Source organism: Crinia signifera, chromosome 1 (assembly GCF_055691185.1).
Source record: "Crinia signifera chromosome 1, ASM5569118v1, whole genome shotgun sequence".
NCBI classification, from domain to species: Eukaryota; Metazoa; Chordata; class Amphibia; order Anura; family Myobatrachidae; genus Crinia; species Crinia signifera.
This window is the reverse complement of record NC_139217.1, coordinates 317,799,935-317,823,416: the sequence shown is the minus strand read 5'-3', so window position 1 is coordinate 317,823,416 and position 23,482 is coordinate 317,799,935. Positions and strand designations below refer to the sequence as shown.

Sequence of the window (23,482 nt, the reverse complement as noted above, 5' to 3'; positions counted from 1 at the left end):
CTGGAGAGTATGTCAGTGGCAGAGCCCCTGTTCCTGCCAGTTTCAGTGGATTTGCTGTTCCAGGGACCAGTCACATGTCAAGATCCTCAGAAATTGTCATTGACGGCTTGGAAATTGAGAGGAAAACATTTGTCACCGGAGGTGATTGAATTACTTCTTCAGGCTAGGAAAAAGGTGTCATCCGATATTTACTTCAGAGTCTGGAGAATCTTTGCCAAATGGTCCAAAGGAAAGTTTCAGTTTCCAAAGGCGAACATATCGCAGGTGCTGCAATTCCTATGTGACGGTTTCAACAAGGGGTTAGCAGGGTCTACACTGAAGGTGCACATATCAGCATTAAGTGTTTTGTTGGACCGAAAACTTGCTGATCACAGTCTGATAAGAAGGTTTTGTCAGGCTATCAAGAGGATTCGATCTATGATTCCACAATGGGATCTTAATCTGGTCCTGAATGGACTCATGTCAGCGCCATTTGAGCCATTAGATAGAGCAAATCTCAAATTTATGACATGGAAAGTAGCCTTCCTAGTGGCGATCACCTCGGCCAGAAGGGTCGGGGAACTCCAAGCTTTATGTATACAGGATCAGTATCTGAAGATTTTTCAGGACAAAGTGGTCTTAAAGACTAAACATTCTTTTTTACCAAAAGTGGTGTCTTCTTTTCATTTAAATCAAGAAATTATATTACCTTGTTTCTATCCAAATCCGACAGAAGAAAAGTTACACACGTTGGACGTAGTCAGAGCCATTAAAATTTAGTTGGACAGGTCTGCAGCTTTCAGACAGTCAGAAAATTTGTTTGTGATTCCGCAAGGGGCGAAGAAAGGATTTGTGCCGGCAAAACAAACAATTTCAAGATGGCTTAAAGATGTTATTTCCTTTTCCTACAGAAAAGTAGGACGTCCAGTCCCTGAGGGTATTAAAGCACACTCCACACGGGCAATGTCTGTATCATGGGCGAGAGAGGCGAATGTGTCAGCCAGAGACATATGTCAGGCAGCCACGTGGTCGTCTCTACACACGTTTTCTAAGCATTACGCCCTGGATGTGGCAGAAGTGCGGTTTGGAGGTGAAGTCCTGAGGCATGCTTTGGCTTGAGGTATTGTATAGCCCTCCCTACTGCTTTGGTACATCCCAATGTAATGGCTGCCATGAAGTATGAAGGAGAAAGCAAGGATTATACTTACGATAATACCTTTTCTTCGGAATACTTCATGGCAGCCTATATTTTTTTAGCCCTCCCTTTTTCTGTTATTTCCCTAGGATCTGGGCGGAGACATTCAAAAGACTATGATCAGAGGGGAGGTGCTCAGTTATATAGGATATGGAAGAGGAGGAGTCTGGTCCTAGGGTAAAAAACTACCTGTCTAATTGAGAGAGAGGGATGAACCCAATGTAATGGCTGCCATGAAGTATTCCGAAGAAAAGGTATTATCGTAAGTATAATCCTTGGTGGTTGTTTTTTTTTTTTCTTTCTTCTCGTCAGCCACCGCATCACTAATATTCCACTATTCCAATTCTCATCTCAGCGTCCTTTCCCATGACTTGTGGAGGTGGAAAGATGGCTGTGGATGATCACGGACTGAGCATCCGCCTGATCCACACTTTACTGTCCGCGCTCCTTCTCTCCGTGGAGAAAGCAGGGAATGAATTTTAAATATCACAAATTTTATTAAAACCTTTACAATCCCACACAAAAAATCCCCTGAAAACTACAGCGCCAGCCAGGAGCTGGTGAAGAGGGCCGCCGCACATAAGAAGAGATATCATCCTGCAGCCAGATGATACATTTGGGGGAGCGAAAGAGGGCAATGGACTTGGTGCTAATTCGTTAGAAGGAAGCCGTGTTTGCCGAATTAAGCATAAAGCACAGAGCGCATCTTCGTGAATCTGCCCCTTTGTGTTATGTATCTGTTGCTAGTGGGGAGGTACTTTCAGTTCACCAGTGTGCTGCAAACACATTTTTTTTTTATCTGAATTTATTTATTTTATTGAGCTTGATTTTTAAATATATTAAAATACAAAGCAGATACTTTTTCTTTAATCAACTAAAAAATGCCCTTTTATTAACAATCTGAAAAAAAAGCAAAGAATTGGTAAACTTTCTATACTTCTCAAAGTTTTCATTTGTACTTTTACAACGTCTGTTTCAAATAACACACTCTGCAAAGCGCTATTGCCCGCAATAATTTACCGCTGCTAATAGGTTAGTCGTCGGCTGTACAATTTGCCCCAATAACCAGCACTTATCAGGGATTATGCTTCAGGTCCCTCAGGCATGCAAAGCATAACCTGCAAAATGAAATACAGTCCATGGGAATGAGCAGGTTTTGTTTGTTCATTGAGCATGTCTGTATATTTCTGTGAGCATGGCTTGAAGCTTTAAGAGTGCTGTATGGCTGCCTGCTATCTAGCACATAACACCTCCATTATATCTGCTGTAGCCTGTAAAGCCCTGCTTCCCCATTTGTATCTTTTTTTCATCTTCTCCCCTTCTTTTAGATGGTCCCTAGCTATGCTGTTCTCTGCATTGTGTGGTATTGTCACCTGGTGGATTGTAAGTGGCTCCCCTCTACCCTTCGTGCTATTCTGTCTTGATGGTTTAAGAATATAATAGGCTTCAGGATCATGAGACATGGCCAGTGTAAGTGTCCCATTCTGTTCGGTGTCTTGTGTGTCAAGTGCATGGGCTGTGTCTACTGCTTTCCCCTGATGTGCTTCATTCACTTCTGTTCTTTTACCGAAATTCAGTCCGCTTTCAAAAACTCTTGATTTAGTCTTATAATGGAGACATTTGATTTTTACATTTTTGTGATTTTGTTTTGGTAATGAGACTGTCTAATGAAAGGTTGCTTAATTTTCCTTTTTGATTGGTGATACTTCTGTAGCATACTAATGATTATATTATGTACAATGCACATAACTTAAAAAAAAAAAAAAATATATTGGACTTATACAACCGGCTTCAAACAAGGGAAAAATTAGATCGTTGACTCAACTTCAGTTATGGACTAAAGTCATGTTCTTGTTTTCAATTTCATGGTTTCCTGTGTAAATTATGTATGCAGTACAACAGGAGCCGAACTTCAATGTCATGCTTTTTAAAGGCATGATTAGTAAATTCAATCAAGAAATAAAGGACACCACAGACCTGGATAAATTCCCAGTCTCTGGTGTCCTTTATTTCTACGAGTGCCGCTGTCTCCAAAATCTACATACAGCAGCCCTGGACAAGGACTGTTTCACAGGGGGCACAGATTTTTATATATATATTATATATATATATACCGTATAAACTCGAGTATAAGTCGACCCGAATAAAAGCCGAGGCACCTAATTTTAAAATAAAAAACTGGGAAAACTTATTGACTTAAGTGGGACCCTCACCTTTTTCAGCATAAAAAATGGTCTGAAAAAGTAGGCTTATACCCGTGAGGGGCGGCGGTGCGCGTCTTCCGACCTTTTCATACCCCTACTATCCACGTCGGCGTGGAGTTGAGAATATAAAGTGTGGCGAGCGCAGCGAGGGGACGCGCTCGCCACGCTTCGGGCTCGGTGGCTCGCTGCGCTCGCCACACTTTATATTTATATATATTTATATTAAAGGTCGGAGGACGCGTACCGCCGCCCCTCGCGGGCTCGCTACGCTCGCCACGCTTCGGGTTGGCGTCAATCGTGGGGTGCCGTTGAGGGGGTTAAATTTGGGGTCTGGGGACTACTTTACATTGAATCCAATGTAAAATAGGGTCCCAGGGGCCCTATTCACATTTGATTCAATGTAAAAATCGGGTCGGTCGCATGCGATGCGACCGACGCGATTTTTCCAACACGATCACCCCGATACAAATCAGTGTGGCCGTGCTAGGAAACAAGTACCAAGCTTACTTGATCCAACCCTCCTGAATGACTAAAGAAAGCAAAAAAAAATACTTTTGGCTTATTTTTCAAAATTTATTTGGTACTTGTTTCCTAGAACGGCCACAATCGTGAGTGATCGTGGCTCTTAATTAAGGGACACGATCCTCACGATGTGGCCGATTTTTTACAATTTTTTCCCTTTGAATGACAGAAATCGGGTCAATCGGTCGGTCGCGACCAATTAAAATCGGCCGCGATGCGACCGACCGATTCACCCGATTTTTCCATAGACTTCAATGTTAAAAAATCTTTTAACATTGAAATCGGGAGGATCGCGTCGGTCTTGTGCCATTATAATGGCACAAGATTAGATGGACTTGATTAAGTCCATCTCACATAGGGAAAAATGATAAAGGTGAAATGGGCCAATATGACCCATTTCACATTTTTTATGTGCCCGCCATGACCCCACGATAGACGTCAACCCGAAGCGTGGCGAGCGCAGCGAGCCCGCGAGGGGCGGCGGTACGCGTCCTCCGACCTTTTCATTCCCCTACTATCCACGTCGGCGTGGAGTTGAGAATATATAGTGTGGCGAGCGCAGCGAGCCACCGAAGCGTGGCGAGCGCACGCGTATACCTGTGAAGTTATACGCGTCCCCTCGCGGGGCTCGCCACGCTTCGGGCTCGGTGGCTCGCTGCGCTCGCCACACTATATATTCTCAACTCCACGCCGACGTGGATAGTAGGGGAATGAAAAGGTCGGAGGACGCGCACCGCCGCCCCTCGCGGGCTCGCTGCGCTCGCCACGCTTCGGGTTGACGTCTATCGTGGGGTCTAGCCCACTTAGTAACATTTGGGGGGGCAATTGAAAAAAATCGGGTGAAAAAAAAAAAAAAACGGGTGAAAAATCGGTCGGTCGGATCGGTCGCATCGCATGCGACCAAATCGCATACGATGCGATCGATCCGATTTTTTATCTTCCGACCACAACGATCTAAATCGTTGTGGCCGTGCTAGGAAACAAGTACCATTTATTTTTGTTATTGTGTCTAATTTTTATAAAAATGAGTTTCTCTGTGTATGTATGTATGTTGATTTATTTATTTACAGTTTTATTTATTTACAGTTTCTTATATAGCGCAGCAGATTCCGTTGCGCTTTACAATAGTAGACTGTGATAAAACAAACTGGGTAACAGACAGACTTGGAGGTAGGAGGGCCCTGCTCCTAGCTTACAATTTCTTTGTATTATCTATAGCTGTGTACACACGCATTGATTTTTTTTTTTTTTTTTTTTTTTTCCTGTTTTCGATTTTGCTTATAGAAGCACAATCTAATTCATATCGAATGGTTTTTAGGACACTTTCGATTCGATGCGCATTCCTGTTTTCTCAATCGAAAAGAAAAATAAACTGTGCAGCCAAGGAAATATCGAATTCGATCTAGTAAATCAAATGTGTGCAATGTACCTTGAATGTAAATCGAATTCGATATCTAATGCTAAAGTACAGATCGAATGCCAAATTGAATTGGAAGATCTAATAGAAAATTGAATCTAACATCAAATCTAAAGCAAATCGAAGTGTGTGTACACAGCTTAACAAATGATATCTCAATAAAAAAAAAAATGCCAAGGCGGCGTACTTAGGGTCTAAAAGAGCTGATTGTTCCATCAATAGAGGGAGGTGAGGTTATTCGGGAGGGTGGGAATATGATCAGCTCAGTAGGCATGTTAAGTTTAAGAGTGCTAGGAGATCCAAGAAGACCTAGCATAAAGACAGTTGGAAATGTGGGGAGAGATCAGGAGGGGTAGATTTGGAGTATCATCAGCGTAGAGGTGATATTGGAAGTTGAAAATATGAATAAGTTGTAGAGAGGATGTATAGAGACAGATAAGAAGAGGACCAAGAAACAAACCTTGGGGTGACACCTACGGTCAGTGGGAGTTCAGAGGAGGTGGAATCATGAGAGTAGACCGAGAAGGAGCGGTCAGTGAGGTAGTAAGATGGTTAGGAGAGAGCAGTATCGCACAGACCAAGGGAGGAAAGGATTTGAAGGATAGGGGGTTCACAGTGTCAATTCTTGAGGGCATTTTAAGAGTTGAGAGGATGAAAGCCAGACTGGAAGGATCAAGCAGGGAACTCCTAACAAGGAATCAGGTTGTCAGAGGTTGTAAGACCAAGGGGACAGAGGGGAGATCTGGATTCTGAGGGAGCAGATTTGTCAACCTTGGGTGTGGCTCCTCAGTAATGTTAAGATCACTCCCCCAAATCAGTTTTGCCTTGGGAAAGGTCAGAGAAAGTCATGGTTGGGTTAATTTGAACAGCAGGGAACCTTTTTTCTTTTGTGCCAAGTCTAATGCGGCCTACACACAGAGAGCAATTTCTGGTAATTTTCAAAGCGATTTAACTAGATTGCTTAGAAAACTTCCCAAAATTGCTCCGTTTGTAGGGGGCCATAGTGATAGCGATGCGCGGTCCCTTCTAGATTTATACTGCATGCTTTACAAATCTAGTCAGATTGCCAGTGTTCTCACACTGTGATCTAATTCTTTTTGCACATTTTAATTCTGCCACATCTGCAGTGGAGCATAAATTGGCAAATGTGCATTTTGTTTTGTTTCTTAATTGCCAGCCTGACCTTATTTTAGTATGGACAATTTGAGCCCAAAATTTTAGCTTCAAAATATTTTGTAAGCAGTTTATACTTTCTTTGTAAGGATTACTTGGGGAAAAAAATTGTGGTGGATATGAAATATTAAGGGGGTAGCCTATAAGCTACATTCATGGTCTTTTATTGTAATTTTTTTTTTTTTTTTACCCGACGGTCATTCTTTAACTATTCAATTATAGCCCCTTTTATCTTTTGTAAAAAATTACCCGTAGGGATTTTCCCCAATGTTTCACCTGCTCAGAGGTAGTGAACTGAAATGTGAGGTCAAATTTCTGAAAACTAAATGAGCTTTTTTCGCGATTTGCTGAAAATTTGTTGTTTTTACCATGAATCTCTCTTAAAGCTAATCAAACTCATAGTCCACAGCTCACAGCCCATAGTATGTACAGGGCTGGAAAAAGTCTTAGCTGATGCTAGGCCCTTGCCCTTAACTTGTTCTCCTTCCCTATTTATCGCTTTCATGTTGATTTAATGTATTCATTCAGCCCTCTCAAATGAAGGTCACAATGTGGAATAATACCATATATGATCCAGATTTGTTTTAGTTATAGAACTGTCACAGAGGCTCTTAATGCTACAGCAGTCCTATTGCTGGGTGATGTAATTTTATCATCGCATTTCTGTGATCTAATGGTGCCCGTACATGGTGCGTTTTGCCCGTGCGATGCGTGCTTCTGCGCACATTGCACAGCACAAAAAGTATGTGAAGCCCATACTTTTTTGTACTAGCTCTCATCGCATCCAGTACAAAAAGCATGCTCCTTGTAGCACATTGCATGCTTTGTCCCAGATGAGATGTGAGCTAGTATCAAAAAGTATGGAATACATCGCTCAGTGTATGGGCACCTTTTAAGCCCATTGTGCTTCAATTGTGTTACACTCAATTACAGTAACCGATTGCAAAATGTTCTATCTGAAATCTTTGTGAAAAGTACTGTGTGATCTATTTCTGATGACCCTAAATTATCACTTTCACAGTAGTGAGCATTCTGCTTGTTTTTTTTTTTAATTACCATAAAGTTCCATATACTTTTGTATATGTATTATTTCTGCAGTTTTATTTCAGTCAGATCATGACCAACATTCTTGGAATTTAAAGACTTTTAATAGATTATACAGACATTCCCATCAGATTTGGTAAGCATAAAAAAACCACATACTTGCACCAAGGGAACAGAACTGAGAGATCATTATATTGGTCATGGTTACCTTTAAAAGAGGTACTGTACATATGACACTGACCCCAAGCCAGGTTTTCTGATATCCTATTGTGGAACCTTTTGTTTGCCAATTACATATTGATGTGTGTATGTAACACAGACCACATCACTGTATTCTATTTGAACTCTTTTCAGAGTAATGCAGACCAGTGTGCAGAACCCCAGGTCTGATTTAACTGACATTTCATGCAGTACAAAAAGGACCACCAGGTCTTCCACAGGAAAAAGCCCATTGAGAGGGTAAGCGTGTATCTCCCATTCAGCAATATAATGTGTGCATATTGTAGAGACCTGCTTTATAGATCACTTTTAGGGTCATATTCAGAGTTGGGGTATGAGCAAAAAAGAAAAGGTGCCATTTGCTTCTAGAATAAACCATTGGGTGCAAATGCATTTATTTATTTTTTCATGGAGGGAAAATTGGTCTTCTGTGGATATGGTCCTTCCTTGTGTAACGCTCATGCCAATTTTGATGTATGTGAATTATGTAGGATAAATTAGTATAAAATGAATGATTTAACTACAGATATAGATGGATAATTTAGCATACGGTGCACTCAATGACAGGAAATGAGTGATTTGCCAGTGTATTCAATTTATTATAGAATTAAAACAAAAATTAAATGTAAAAACTCCACAAATCAGCAGTTTGACAATGTAAAAATTTTTTTTTTCTGCAGAAGTGTTTTTTAGAATTTTTAAGATAAAAACAGCTTGTTATGAATGCTACACAAGGTCTGAGATAAATGCATTGTACTGAAACACAGCTTGCATGTTTTAAGTGATGAGCCATTACACTATGATCCTTTTTTTACATGTCACAATTTGTAAAAGAAAAATCTTCATTTTAATGGCTATGGCACTAAGAAAAAAATTAAACTAAACCAATTCAGGGCCAATTTGTTTAGCAATGCTATAAGGGAGCGGTCAGGGAACTCAGTCCTCATTACCCCACACAGTGTATGTTTTGCTGGTAACCCAGCAGGTGCACAGGTGTACTAATTACTCACCGACACATTTTATAAGGTCCGCAGGTGGAGTTAATTATTTCACTTGTGATTCTGTGAGCGACCTGAAGACATGCCCTGGCCACTGCTATATGGTATACGGTAGAAATGGGAATACCTTGTGACTTGTCCAGTACTCCTTACTCCCCAGGAGTAATGAGTCTTTAAGGTGGCCATTCATCAGAAAGACCTGCTTACAGTCATGATTGTGTCCAACTTTCTTTTCAACTCCCTGGCAGTCCTTGGTGGTTTTTGGATACACAATGTACTCACAATCTGTCATACAATTCATCTGCTGCATACGACTGGTCATCTCACAATCGACTGTATACACCTAAACTGCTTGAAAACTGCCACTCAAATTTACGCTGGTTGCATGACCCATCAAATGAAAGATTGCATGTGCTTATAAGCACATGGAATCGGCTCTAATCTCAACTGATCAGACATGCAGCACGTCTAATCAGAGGACCAATCCTCCAACCCACTGGACTGCGCATTGCACGATTGTGTGCTCACAATCTGCATACAATGTAGCAAAGGAAAGGAAATATGTCACTGTATGATGCACTTGGAGAATAATTTTATTAAAATGTAACTTATTGAATACATTTAAAATAGTAGCGTACAGAACACCCATTAATTTAACATAATTCTATTTCTCAGGGGCATCATTTATATTCACTTGCCCCTATTTGTGCAATATGAATTGCACGTGCGGTCAGGTGGATAGCAAGTCAGTATCCACTTACAGCTATTTAGCAACATTGTATACTCACTCTCATTAGTGGACAACTGACCTTTTCACATTATATTAAAGTTATCTGGGATACATTATGATGGGGTCACACTAAAGTTAGGATATATTATACTTTTTAAATCACATTTTTGTGTCTTATGTTTGTCATTTGTGTGTCATACTTCACTACTATTTTAAATGTATTCAATAAAAGTTTCATTTTTAATAAAATTAATTCTCCAAGTGCATCACACAGTGACACTTTCTTTCCTTTGCTACAATGTCAATTTGTGTCCAGTGGTAGCACACCCTCTCTTTTCCCCCCACGTAATAGAAAAGGAATAACCTATACGAGGGTATAATTGTATCAATTCATTCTTATGTATTCCTGTGCGACTGTTTTAATCTCCCTCCCAACTGTGTCCAATCTGCATACACACCATCATACAATCCCTCGAGATTGTGTGATTGGCTACAATGTCTTTCAGGTGTATGGGGGCCTTTACACACTGATCTCTAATGTGTGCGTGCATTTATGTCATGGCTGAGAAGTCTGTTTGGTTATTTCATAGAAACAGATTTTTTTTTTTTTTAAGTTATGTGGTGGTTCTGGTTAGTGAAGATTGTAGTTTTGGGCTTGCTTTTTCTTTGTGCAATGCTCTTAATTTCTCTTCTAATTCTTCTTAACCTAAAACCTTTTGCTTGTTTCATTACTTGTTACCATTCTTTCTACTTTCCCCACAGCGTGATTCCTGAGCGGAAGAAAAGGATTGCTTTGCACCAAATGCGCATAATGAAATTATGGTATTCCCAGCATCTGCTGCTTTTTTCCAACAAAATGTGCTTGACTGGCTCTTTCCATCTTCCTAAATCATCCTTTCTGCTGCTGAAACACTAATACAGCTTTCCCTGGTTAAACAAAATACATTAAGTTAATTGTTTTTTTTTCCATGCACTCACCTACACAGTATTGGTTTGTCTCACCAGTGTGTGTGTGTGTGTGTTGGTTTGATTTAGCTTAGTGTGTTATTTTCTTTCTTTAGTGCAGTGGTTCCCAAACTGTGTGCCGTGGCTCCCTGGGGTGCCTTGGAGCACATGCAGGGGTGCCTCAGGTTGGTGGTCCAGAACCAATTAAAATTGTTTATGGTCAATGTAATGGGCAAAATCAGTGCTTGTGGCTTTCAGTTATAAAATATGTGGATAAACAGAAGTGAATCATGTTCCTCACCACATAACTGGACCTAAGGATAACATTTAAGCACAATTTATTTAATTATTATTATTTTTTATTCTTGGTAACAAACTTTTGGCCTAGGGGTGCCCTGAAAAATACTCTGATACTCTAGGGTGCCGTGATTCAAAAAAGTTTGGGAACCACTGCTTTAGTGTATAATTACATAGATTATTATTATTTTTTGTTGTTGTTGTTTCTTTGTCTTTATTGATGTATATTCTGTGATTGTAATCCATTCTGATATCTTATTTCAACAGCCACACCATTCCACGGACTCGGACGGTGTTGCGATAAATACTGACCGCTTGGAGGTGAAACCAATCCTTTGGAAAATGGTGTTGATAAAAAAAAATTGAATTAGAAGAGAATGGACTTCTTAATGAACTTGCCGAATATAAAACCTCCAATTTGCCTTTTATTTCCCCCAAATTAACGGTGTTCTAGAGTTTGTTTTTCTTCCCAACCACAAACAAGAGAAATAACCAACATACTTGGCATGTCTACACTGCTCACTTGGTCCATCAGCGGCTGTGGCATATTCTTTAGCATGCAGAGATTACTGTCTGCATGGCATATACATTGTGATGGCAATCCTTTCATGTGCTAAACAGGATACTACCTTACTATAATCTAAATGTGAGCACATTCCATTCCTAATGAATGTAATCTTCCTTGTTCTATAAGGAGACTTTCTGTATGTGTGTGTCGATCATGAAACCAAAGGATTTTTCATAGCTGATCTGAAAGGAAATCTGGAAGATGCTGAGTGACCTCTCACGTTGCGGGGCATCCCAATTAATGGAACAGTTAACTGGAAGCATTTCCGCTCCTGTGTATTTTGACTAATCGAGCTGCAAGGATCTTTAAATGGACAGTATGGACTAGTTTAGTGGCCTGAAGCTTTTGTTCCCCACAACAGTGTTGTATATTAGTTTGATATACTGTTTGGCAGTTGTTTTTTTGTTTTTTAAATTCTATTTTGGAGCAATAAACTCCAATATTTATATTTATATTTATATATATATATATATATATATATATATAAAAATATTTTATACAATGCATAGTCCCTGGGGTATGGTTTTGTCTTTTATTTTTTTTCCTCTACTTGGTCATGGTTTGGACGTGTGACTGGAAAGCCAGTAGTGTGAATCTTTATTTGGCCTTAAGTTGAAGACAAACTCTACACCAGTTGTTCTCAAGCTATTTTGCTCTGTGGGGCCCCATCAGACAATAAAAATAATTACAGGACCCGAGCAAGTTACTGTAGAAGGTCATCATATCATGTGTAGTCAGCAGACGGCACATGCATGGCAGCATTGTGGGGCACAAAATAATGTGAGGAGTCTGAAAAAATCTGTTGAATTGTCTTATTTTAGACTCCTTGAATCACTGACCGAGATTAGAAAAGCCTGATGGTCAGCAACATGGAGTTGTGACCCCATGCTGAGAAGGACGGGACCCACAGTTTGAGAACCACTGCTCTACACTCATTGTTACTTTTTATTTTAGCCAACACTTGCCTTTTTATTGTAGGTCATTTACCCCTAACAAATACTATCCTTACAGGGCTGCCCTAGCTTTTAGTGGCCATTTGCACCTTATCCTAGAACATTTCTTTAAATATCTTGTACCCTGAGGAGTACTTATGCTTACCATTTGCTCACCTTCTATAGATCATTAGATCACCTACTAATGGGCATCTGATGGGGTTCTCTTCCTTTGCTTACCATTTGCTCACCTTCTATAGATCATTAGATCACCTACTAATGGGCATCTGATGGGGTTCTCTTCCTTTGCTTCCATACAGAGACAGCTCAACTATATGTCTAGACAATGGTGGTATTAGTAGGTTATAATACACTTCTTAAAAAGTCGTGTATCATCTATCCCTTACTAGTTATCAGCCTGTCAAAATGACGAGACGAAACCGTAATGTCTGCACCAGAATAGATGCCACCCAACGAGTCAATTCAAGTGCTGCACCAGTCGCCGCTGGCACGCGAAATGTTTGCATTTCCACCATAGAGGTGAGGAGCAGCGCCTGCCTTTTAATTATATAGGATTTTAGTTGGTGTAAATATTGCTTTTTTTTTTTTTTTTTTACATCTCTCATGTGTGCATTCTGTCTACTTTAGCCAAACTGTAAATAAGAGATTTGGTATAATGGGGCAGATGTATTAAGCCTGGTGAAGAGATAAAGTGGAAGGAGATAATGCACCAGCCAATCAAATTCCTACTGTCTTATTTCAAACCTATATCCCTTTAGCCAGTCATGGATTAGATGCCGAAGCTGTGTGTGGTTCCATGTGGAATGTACATATATCGTCAATTCTGGTGGTTTTCTGGAAGGAATTATATCAATAAAAGTAGGCTTTCTTTTATTTAAAAAAAATACAGTTAAGAGCCACCTAAAAGATTGTATTTATTCAAGGAGCAAGTTCTGGGCACAAAGGGTCTTTATTCTGGAAATAATTGCTTAATGCATTTCTGTCACAGCTTCATCTAATCCAGAATATATGATCGATCTACACCTCCTGTAGTGCAGAATATACTGACTGAGATGTTTATTTCCATATAAATATAACATTTTTGTGGATATTTCCTCCACTCAACACTCAATCAAGTGATTTCTGATGGCTCTGAAGGACCTTTTGCTTATATTTGCTGAACAGCTGTGTACAAACCTCAGTGAATTTAGGAAAATGTGAGAATCTGTGTATGAAATCTGCCCCAACCTCATCAAATTTCTCATTGACCATTTTTGTCCAGTTGTTAAAGGGAAAAAGGATCCATTAATACAGTATATTGTCATCAAGGCAGCAATAAATTGAAAACCAAGTATTATAAAAAAGTTAATCCTTCAGTTGCCAGGCACACCAGACCTAGCATGATATTCTTTTGTTGCATTTTTGGATTTGAGGTGTGTACACACGGTGTAATATGGTCTCTGAGCAATTGTGGCTTGATTTCTCTCAGCAATATATTGCTCAGAGTACCATTTTCATCAACGACCAGCGATTTTTTTTTTTTGTCTGAAAATTGCAAACTATTCTGTCTCTACCTCATTTTGACTAGAATAAGTTAGACAGCAATTTTTAGCCATAATTGCAGGAACATGCTCCAGGGAACATTAAGGGCTGGCTGCTACAGCACGCTCCTAGAGATTTATCTCCCACAACACAAAAACCACTGGCAATATGATCGTTAAGTGACCATTTAGTCAGCGATAATTGGCTTAAATCGCCCCGTGTGTACACAGTTTAAGAAGTGTAACATAGCCAATGATTATCAAACACTGAGGCCAAACCATGGATCTGTAAAACCTAAACATTTGTCAACCAATATGAGAATTATACTACAAATGTTCTTGTGCATTTTTTTTTTTTTTTTAATTTTAAACATTTGGAGGACTAGATATCTGGTAAACTATTCTAGATTAAGTAATGCAAATTTACAACATTAGTGCACACCTCAAATTTAGTGCTGATGCTGGACTGTTTCAGTGACAGACGTGCATCATTTTAATAATTTGTATAATTGTGATCTTCACATGTATGAAGATCCTGCTCACATTTTACAATACCCTAGATGTTCCATGGTCAAAGATATTGATTGCACTTGAGCACTAGAGTTGAGAACCCCTGCTTAATCTGAAATGATAGGGAGTGTCTTAAGTACAAAATAATATTAACCAAAGTAGTATGTTTGTCTGTCTTTACTAGTCAGACAACTAAAGGAAGATGACTCTCAAGTAGATTATTAATCCCTTTTTTATGTTTGTTAGTGTTTGCTTTACATGGAAGTTTGCATTTAGTATACTATTTGAATTGAACCCGGGAAGGAGCTTGGTAGCCTGCAGTCTAAATTTGATTCCTCCGTTATCTAAAGTGTATGGAGATACTTGGAGATGTCCCATCCAAGCATGGGCAGATGGAAGACCCGTCAATGACCCAGGTCTAGCCAGTGTTGTAAATGGCTTAAAACTGTGTTTAATTACCCAGGTAGGACCCATGATTTTTGTGGAAAAGGAGTATAAATTAACGCGGTCAGTGTGCACACACTATATCATTAACTTTGCTTGCTCCCCCGTATCATTGACATTAAACCTTCTCATCTGAACATGCAGTCAAAATCTAGACCGTGGATGCATGTCCGACGGGGGGCCTGGGGACATAATTGAACAATATCATTAATAAAATCTTTCAGTGTTTAAAGCATTTGTTTCGCGCCACCAGCAAGTTTTATATAGATATATCATGTCGGTGTTGCCACATATTGTATAGTATGTACAGTGCTTTACTGGTTTTAGAAGATTCCCTGAAAGCCAGTAAGTGATCCTTTTTATGAGAATTTAAATTTTTTGTACAAAACTCAGAAATGCATTGCCTATAGTGGGTATTCCTGATAGATAGAGAGACTTATTGGAGAATATTTTGGAACTAAACCCTAGAAAACATCTGAAATTGTGCTTAATTGCTCAGCCGTCAACATTGGGATTACATTTTCATTGGGAATTCTGCTCAGCAAAATAAACCTGATATTTTTTAAATGATCTTTTTAGTATGCTACATTGGAGATTACTTTTATTCCAGGATGAATGAAAGATTTTAATGGCTTTATGGAAACTAACCTTTCATAATTCTCAGTTATTGCATAGTTCTCATAGTTCTTTAATGGGCTATCTGATTGGATTGCCTGATTAAAAAACTTGTTTCGTGGCCATTTGGACCTCCAGCCCTTGCATTAAAGGACTCCAGAACCACTCTGTTTGACCACAGCTGCAGTGTACTCTCCTACTTCAGGACAGCAACTCGACCTAGTTCATTCAGGCTTTGAGTCCCTGGGAGGAACAACAAACACCATGGTCTCTAACCAAAATGGACCGTAACATCAATCCTTATCTACTTCACTGCACTTTCTTTGGTCCTCTGAGGCATACTAGGAACGGACAGCTACATTATCCTCTATATGTGAGGCCCTATTTGCATTCTATATACCAGCACTTCACCCAAACCGCCATTCATTGTATTAATAAAATATATATACTTTTTTAATGTAAAATCAGTCCAATCTTATTATGTTTTTTTTTTTTTTTTTATTGTTCCTAAATTGCTTTATAGTATTACAAACCAGATTGGGGAAAGGGGACTGGGGTGGAGAAACCGCGCACAAGTAGCACTTACTCAATATTGTGTATAAGATGTATCAAGTAATTTCTGTTAAATTAGTGTTGAATCCACAATAAAGGTGAAATATTGATGGTACAATTAAGGAAGGAATATCACATTTGTGAAGGTGCACCCCTGAGAGTAAAGAGTCATAGAATTAATGAAAGGAAGAAAAAAGTACTCTCCTTTGTTTGGGGGCACGCTTAGAGAAAAAGATTTCTTAGATTTATGTAATGGTTACAATATTTAAAACATAACTTTTATTATTTATCTATAAAAAAACTTGTTTTTTGACAAACTGACAAACAACACAAAAACAATTTAAATGTGGAGTGCATCTAGGAAAAAGCTCAAATGAGTTCATCCAGCATTGGGTAGCTGATAGTAGTTAGAGATGCACCCTGCTACCACCTCAAATCTGAGATGAGTACTGTATAAATGTAGCCCGTAAATTTGGGTATTGGTACAGAGGTCTTCTCAGTTGGTGATAGCAGATTGAACACTGTTAAGTCTCAAAACATTAGCGAAATGTTAAATTTGTAATATGGTCACATCAGAAATTCTTATAAATGGTATGTGGGTTAGACCTCAACACCTATTGTGGAGGTTGGCGTTACACAGTAACAATAGGTGTTGAGGTCTAACCCACATACCATTTATAAGAATTTCTGATATGACCATATTACAAATTTAACATTTCGCTAATGTTTTGAGACTTAACAGTGTTCAATCTGCTATCACCAACTGAGAAGACCTCCTGTACCAATACCCAAATTTACGGGCTACATTTTTTGTCAGTTTGTCAAAAAACAAGTTTTTTATAGAAAAATAATAAATGTTGTTTTAAATATTGTAACCATTACATAAATCTAAGAAAACTTTTTTTCTAAGTGTGCCCCCAAACAAAGGAGAGTACTTTTTTTCTTCCTTTCATTAATAATATTACAAACCAGTCAGCGCTGCTTCTCACCTTATTTTGGCTATTTGCAGTTCAGGCCTGACCTTTAAGCAGCTGCCAGTGATCCCTTTTTCCTCGTAAAGGGGAAATACCTATTTTTCCATACTCTGCAGACAGCAGCGGAGGCAGGGAGGAGGTGAATGGATGCCTGTGTGCAGCCTTCATTCACCTCGCGGATGGGGGGGTGCTGGGGGCAGCCCAGCAGCTTACCTTGGTGCTGGGCTTGCCCCCAGCATGGCGGTCCCGGTGCTTGGAGATGTAATCTTCAATCCCGCCCCCGTTTACACTGCGGGTGCAAAATCCGGATCCGACCTGCATTGGATCAGTGTTCCAAATGCCAGGTCTGATGCGGGATTTGGGTGTAAAAGGGGTATTATTGAATAGCAATTTTACTGGTTCTAGTGAAGCACCAAACTGTAAATCCAGTTTCCTGTCAGAAATGGTATTCATTATATTTGACTCCAAACCATTTCCCATGATGTTTAGAGGTCAAAATGTCCTCATGTTTGGTATAAATAAAACATTGCAGTGAAGATTGTGCATGACCAAATGGTCAAGCTTCTAATAAAACATTTGTTAGACAATTGTGTTAATTTCTTACCTGGATCTAATAGAGAAGTATTAGATGAATCTTTGCAAAGCAGACTTCATTGTTTTACCATTATGGAATAATTTTCTACAGAAGAAAGTACTTGTATAAGAGAGAATTATGTGAAGATATCATGTACCTTGCATATGGATACATTAAAATTAGTCTGACATTTCAAACTCTTAAAAATGTTTCAAATATATATTGACTAGTTGGTTGACATTACAACCTGCTTAAATCTTCCTTATCTTTCCTTGATCATCTTTATTTAGAAACCTGTTAAGATTGTGACCATGTTGCATTGGATAGAACTTCCCATGTGTCTGCAAAACAGATATGACATTTCAAATATATTTTTTCTTTCATTTGCTGGAGCTGGAAGCAATATTTTGTCCCTATAAGCCTCAATGCTGTTATCTTCCCCAATCCCTACTGCTATGCATTCTCCCATTTGTGTTCATCTGTATTTCCACATCTGCATATCCAAAGTGATGTGCAGTGAGGTAAATGGCTCGGTAGGTGCTAGCTAGTATCAGCCACATTTAACCCGAGGATTCAGGTCTACATTGTACAAAGGTACAGAAGTATATGCTGCTGGAATGTTGTGTTTTGAACAGTGAAAACGTTAGGCAGTCTAGTCTTTTTACTCAAGAGGTTTGACATTAAAAGTTATTAGAATATTATTTTCTTTATATTTTTTATTACTCCAGTTTTTACTAAATAATTATGACAGGAGAGCCTCACATCACTGGTCTTTTCTTATCCATGCCGCCCTGTCTTCCCGGACTTGTACCGATTGTTCCTTCCATTGGTGCTGCTTTCTTTAACCCAAATTCAGTAGTTTTGTGAAATTTCAGATTGTCTAAGAAGCCTTAATGGGACATTTAAACATTTTTTTTTTGTCTATAGAATATCATTGCTATTTTAAAAGTTAATCTGTTTATTGAGAACTAGCACTGGGCTCGGAGCAGAATATGGGGGGCAAAATGAGTGGGGGGTCTCCCATAATTTCATGGAGAGTGCTCTCTTATAGGTAGGATACGCCCTTAATATAAAATTCTGTTACATCTCCCCAACCTGAATCTCAAATGATTCAAGAGATTGACAGTTACAGCGCAATCCGCTAAATTGACTAATGGGATCATTCTTATCCAGTGCTTGTAGTGCACACTAGAAAAGGTGGAGAAAGTTACTAGTATCAACTTTTTTCTTGAAGGTATTGGTTAATAAGTCTTTGCCCTTAAAGGAGGTAGTGAGATAAATACAAATTAACTGAAAAGTGATTTAATGTGTGGGTACATTTTGAGAGTGTAGATATTGAAAAGAAACAAAGTCAAATGCTAAGTGTTCACCTCCTTCCCAAATAAAAATCAAATCAGCTACAGTATATAATGGTCATAGAACACCAGATTTGCACCATATGGATCATTCCAAATAAGTTGATCTGAAAGTAGTCTCATAAAAAAGGTTGGCAAATCTGGTACCCATGGCTGTTCCCATCATCTGTACAAAGAAATTGTCTTCAAACAGATGATAATTGTGTTTCAAAATGAACATAATTGCAGAACTCTTTTTTTTCTGGGGAGATTTCATCATCTATCTATAGTCTCCACACCTCTTTCATGTGGAATATGTGTGTTTAGGGCTTGATCATCTAGTGACAAAAATGCAGAGTCAGATTTCCATTCAATGTTGTTAATTATATTCAATACATGTGCGAACATTAATTTCACCAAATCAAAATCGATAAACTGTGATAAATTGGCAGTAATAAATTAATCGCAGAAATTATAGGGTGTGGGGCATGAGATGAGTGTTTTTTATGTGGTAGAAAATGAGAATAACAGGGTGATTAATAAAGTGTACTCCTCTTCAGTAATTTTCTGACGGCATCATCTAGTAATCTATATATCTAAAAATCTATGAGTGTATGTTCCCTATGGACTCCAAAATGGCCCGACCGATTTTGATGAAATTTTCAGGCAATCTTCAGATTAGCCTAGCAGGTGATCCTGAGAGGTTTGGTAGTGGTTGATGATCAACATAATTTTTTTTTTTTTTTGGGGGGGGGGGGGGGGGGGTGTTGGAAATTAATTTATCGCGCCAAGAATGAGATTTTGTTCCTGCCGAACTTCTGTCAAATGCAACTGAATATTCAAGCCGTTGTCGACACCGTAACCCCAAATCTAACAATGAACTACAAAAATCCGGATTGACTGTGAATGTGCAATTTTGGCTCCAAACAAATGATGCCAACAAGCTCAATGAGCAAATTCAATTGAAACTGCCTGGCAAAACAGTCAAATACAAATCGATTGACACAGTAATGGACAAAGAACAAGCAGTCAATTATCCAATTGACTTTTTGAATTCATTGGAACCACCCGGAATGCCACCGCACGTATCAACATTGAAGATTGCATCACCGGTGATGCTTAGTCGCAATTTAAACGCACCAAAGTTGTGCAACGGAACCAAATTGACCATCGGCACTGTACCTATAGATATCTGCTAAAACTTTGTCACATGACCTCCCCCATCCATCCACCAGAAGTCATCTGGCTATAGATAATTAGTGCTTCCCATGCGAAGCCAGGGCGGGTCGTAATTTATATTTCTCCTAAAAAATTTTTAGTTTGAGCTCTATTTTTCTATGAAAGGTGACATTGTCAAGCGGGGTACGGGCTTTCTGTAGGTATGGTTCTCTGGTGACCAACTCTACACCCTCCTCCTTATCAGCGTTTCTGATTACCAGAATGCTTTCTCCAGTTCTTTCAGCGTGTTTTGTTCTTTTTATTTTATTTCGATTGTGGCTATGAGGGTTTTTTTGCACAAATATTTTGAAAGTCAAATGTACAGTGGTGCTGGGACTGCGGTGAATGGCCATACCACTTTTCCAGGTATCATTCTTTGTTCCATCATACCAGTCATAACTCTTATTTTTCCCTATTACATTTTTATGCTGAAACAGAGAAATCTCTAATTTGTATACCATTACACAGGAGTGTCATGAAATGAGGAATCAATGGACTTTATTACCATAAAACAAAGATAAATTTATGTGAATGCTTCAACTTATTAATCAGTGAGTATGGTACGCTTTAATTTGGACTTGGAGTGTATCCCTGTGGTACACAAAGCAACCTTTATGCACTGGTCTACCCTACCTCCAGTGTGAGTGCGGGTATGTATTATGGTACCTTCCTCTTTGCTTTGGATTAGAGACAGACTACACATTGCTTTATTTGTTTTTCCCTTTATATTCTTGTGACCCGTGATGAGAGAATAATTACCTTCGTGGAAGGAGAATTTGATGTGTGTACAAGCTCCTTCACCATATGCTGAATTCATCAGTTAACATTTTATCTGTCAAATTGAAAATCACTCCGTCTGAGTCCAGTCCCCCAGACCACGCATGGCAGCTCTGGTCAATTGGGCACAGTACCAACATCTCATAGCTGATCACTGCTGATCCCAAGTCCAACTGCCTCCCTATGAAAATGAAGGAGAGGAGATTGGATGGAAGCACAGGGAAAGGGGGAAAAGATAGCAGCTGTTCCTGGCTGTTGGTACGTAGCCTCGGATTGTCTTGCAACCAGCTCCATGATTGAATTACAGCTATTCAGCCCCCTAACTGTGGTGCCTTACTCATCCACATACCCAGTGCAATGGTCAGGCTGACATATATAGTATATGTTTTCAAATGGACCAACCAGTAATGACAATGTTTGGACACGGAGATCCATATCCCTGTTAATTAAATCTTCCACTACAAATTTGATGTTACTATGTTAAAGGGATGTTTATTGTACCCCTTTCACACTTTCAGCAAAATATTGAGTTTTTGGATACTGTTTTTATTAATGATTTATGAAATACATTCCAATACACTAGGAAAACTCACATTAAAAAAGAATATAGTATTACTTGATGCAGGGAGTAGTAGTATAATTTTTCCATCAAAAAGTAACAAGGAAATACATGATGTTCAAACATGTGTTATTTAAAACCTAATTGCCATAAAAGGTTAAATGTAGTTCGATAGAATAGGAGGTTACGGTGAAAATAGGAAAGGAGAAAATAAAGAGGGTGGGGGGTATCTTAGACCATCTGCAAGTACATATACATTTGCTGATGCTGGGGATGAGGGAACAAAGGTGGGTGTAGGGCTTCCTCATCTAAACATGTTCAGACGAGGGTGGGGATTAACAACGTGGGAGTACACAACATTAACAATATGGGGTGTACACCCTAGGTCAGGCATGTCCAAAGTCCGGCCCGGGGGCCAATTGTGGCCCGTGCTGTCATTTCAAGCGGCCCACAGCCTCCAACCAGAAGCAGATGGAGCATCAGATGCGGGACACACAGCACTAAAGGTGAGGGCCCCGGCAAGTGTGCCTTTACCTTGCTGTCTGCAGCAGTGAGGAGGTGCCGGCCCCCACAGTGAGATGTGTTTGGCATCGTTCGGGTGAGTATGCATCCAACCCCTGCAGCTGTAATTGGTACTTGTGTAGTTTCACGGCGTTTCCCCTTGCGGGGCTCGCTTCGCTCACCCACGCCGCGGGCTCGGTGGCTCACTACGCTTGCCACGCTATCTAAAATCAACTCCATGCCAATATGGATAGTAGGGGTATGAACTATACATGTTGGCACGGAGAGAAGTTACTTTATTTTACATACTTTTGTGGCGAGCGTAGAACCCGGAAATAATAGCACAGAGCCATGCTGGTGCCGTGAGACTACACAAGTATATCACCCTTCTCTGCAATCAGTGACAGCAGTGTGTGGGGAGTGGATGCAGCAAGGTGGAAGCTTGCTCCCGTAACATGCAGAGTAGAGGAGTGCAGCAGCTGGAGCCCAAGCATCTCCTGTCCTTGTGTCTCCGTCCTCTGGCTCAAACAAGGGGCTGGGAAACATACAGATAAGGGAGGGGGCAGGCAGGGGGACATACAGTCAATGGAGGCAGTGATGGACATTCAGAGAAGGGGGGGCAGGCTGTGGGACATCGTGAATGGAGGGTCAGGCTTTTGGGACATACAGTGAATAGAGGCAGTGATGGACATTCAGAGAAGGGGGGATAGGCTGGCGGACAGTGAATGGGTGCAGAGTGAGGAACATACAGTGAATGGTGGACATACAGTGAAGGAGGAGCAGGCTTGTAGACATACAGAGAAAGGGGAACATACAGTGAATGGGGGACCATTCTGATGTGATGATTCAAAGAATGTCAGGCTTAATGGTCAGCCCCCCACATTTTCACCTCACCAAAACTGGCCCTCGTCACAAAAAGTTTGGACACCCCTGCTCTAGGTGCTATTGTAAACAATATCACTTAGAAAGCCCTAAGTGATATTGTATGCATGGCGATGTGTGCTAACCTAATGTTTTGTATGCACTTGCTAGGTTATCTAACTAGATTTTGCCTGCATGTGCTAAAGATCTGAGCCGGCAATGACGATGTGCCAGACTGTGCCTAGTCATAGCTATGGGGCATGCACATGGAGCAATTTGTAATTCATTTCTAAGCAATCTAGAGAGATCGCTTATAAAATAGGCATAAAACGCCCAGTGTGTATGACCCCCAAGTCTGATAACTGTAGCTATACAAATTAACTATTTTATTGATTGTAGCATATTACTTTATTCAAACGTGAGTAACTTGAAGAAATTAACAAAAAAGTTTGGAATTTGCAACTATTCATTATTTAACTTTTTCAGTGCCCTTGCCATGTTCTTGTATGGCAGTGGTGGCCAACTATGGAGATAGAGGAAAAAACATAGGTATAGGTACCACAAAGAGCAGAAAACAAAGTCTTACAGATTTACAGTAGTGTATATTAATGATATTCCACAGTGTAGTGCTTCGAACATATTCTGCTACACATCAGTGCTTTTATTAAATGCAACACAGTAGTGTCCATTAGTAACTTGCTGGGCTTATAAACACCAGATAACTGCAATGCAGGGAGAGGACTGCAGCTGTTCCACCTGCCTGAGACATTTGGCACCAGGGATGCCATCAAATCTCCAG

General features: G+C 39.8%; 1 protein-coding gene across 9 annotated transcripts in view; it reads left to right on the top strand.

The window, feature by feature from the left end:
- CDC14B (cell division cycle 14B) overlaps nt 1-11,743 on the top strand; it is a 67,989-nt gene extending 56,246 nt beyond the window's left edge. For 3 of the 9 annotated variants that reach the window (XM_083187111.1, XM_083187182.1, XM_083187120.1), the window contains 3 exons: nt 7,889-7,993; nt 10,244-10,303; nt 10,991-11,743. In XM_083187111.1, the coding sequence (XP_083043237.1) occupies nt 7,889-7,993; nt 10,244-10,303; nt 10,991-11,027 (202 nt within the window). In that variant the 3' untranslated portion in view covers nt 11,028-11,743. Of the gene's footprint in view, nt 1-2,502; nt 2,645-7,888; nt 7,994-10,243; nt 10,304-10,990 lie in introns of those variants that run through there. The other 6 variants (XM_083187137.1, XM_083187164.1, XM_083187153.1 and 3 more) reach the window with 5 other exon arrangements.
- Nucleotides 11,744-23,482: the final 11,739 nt, after the last annotated feature.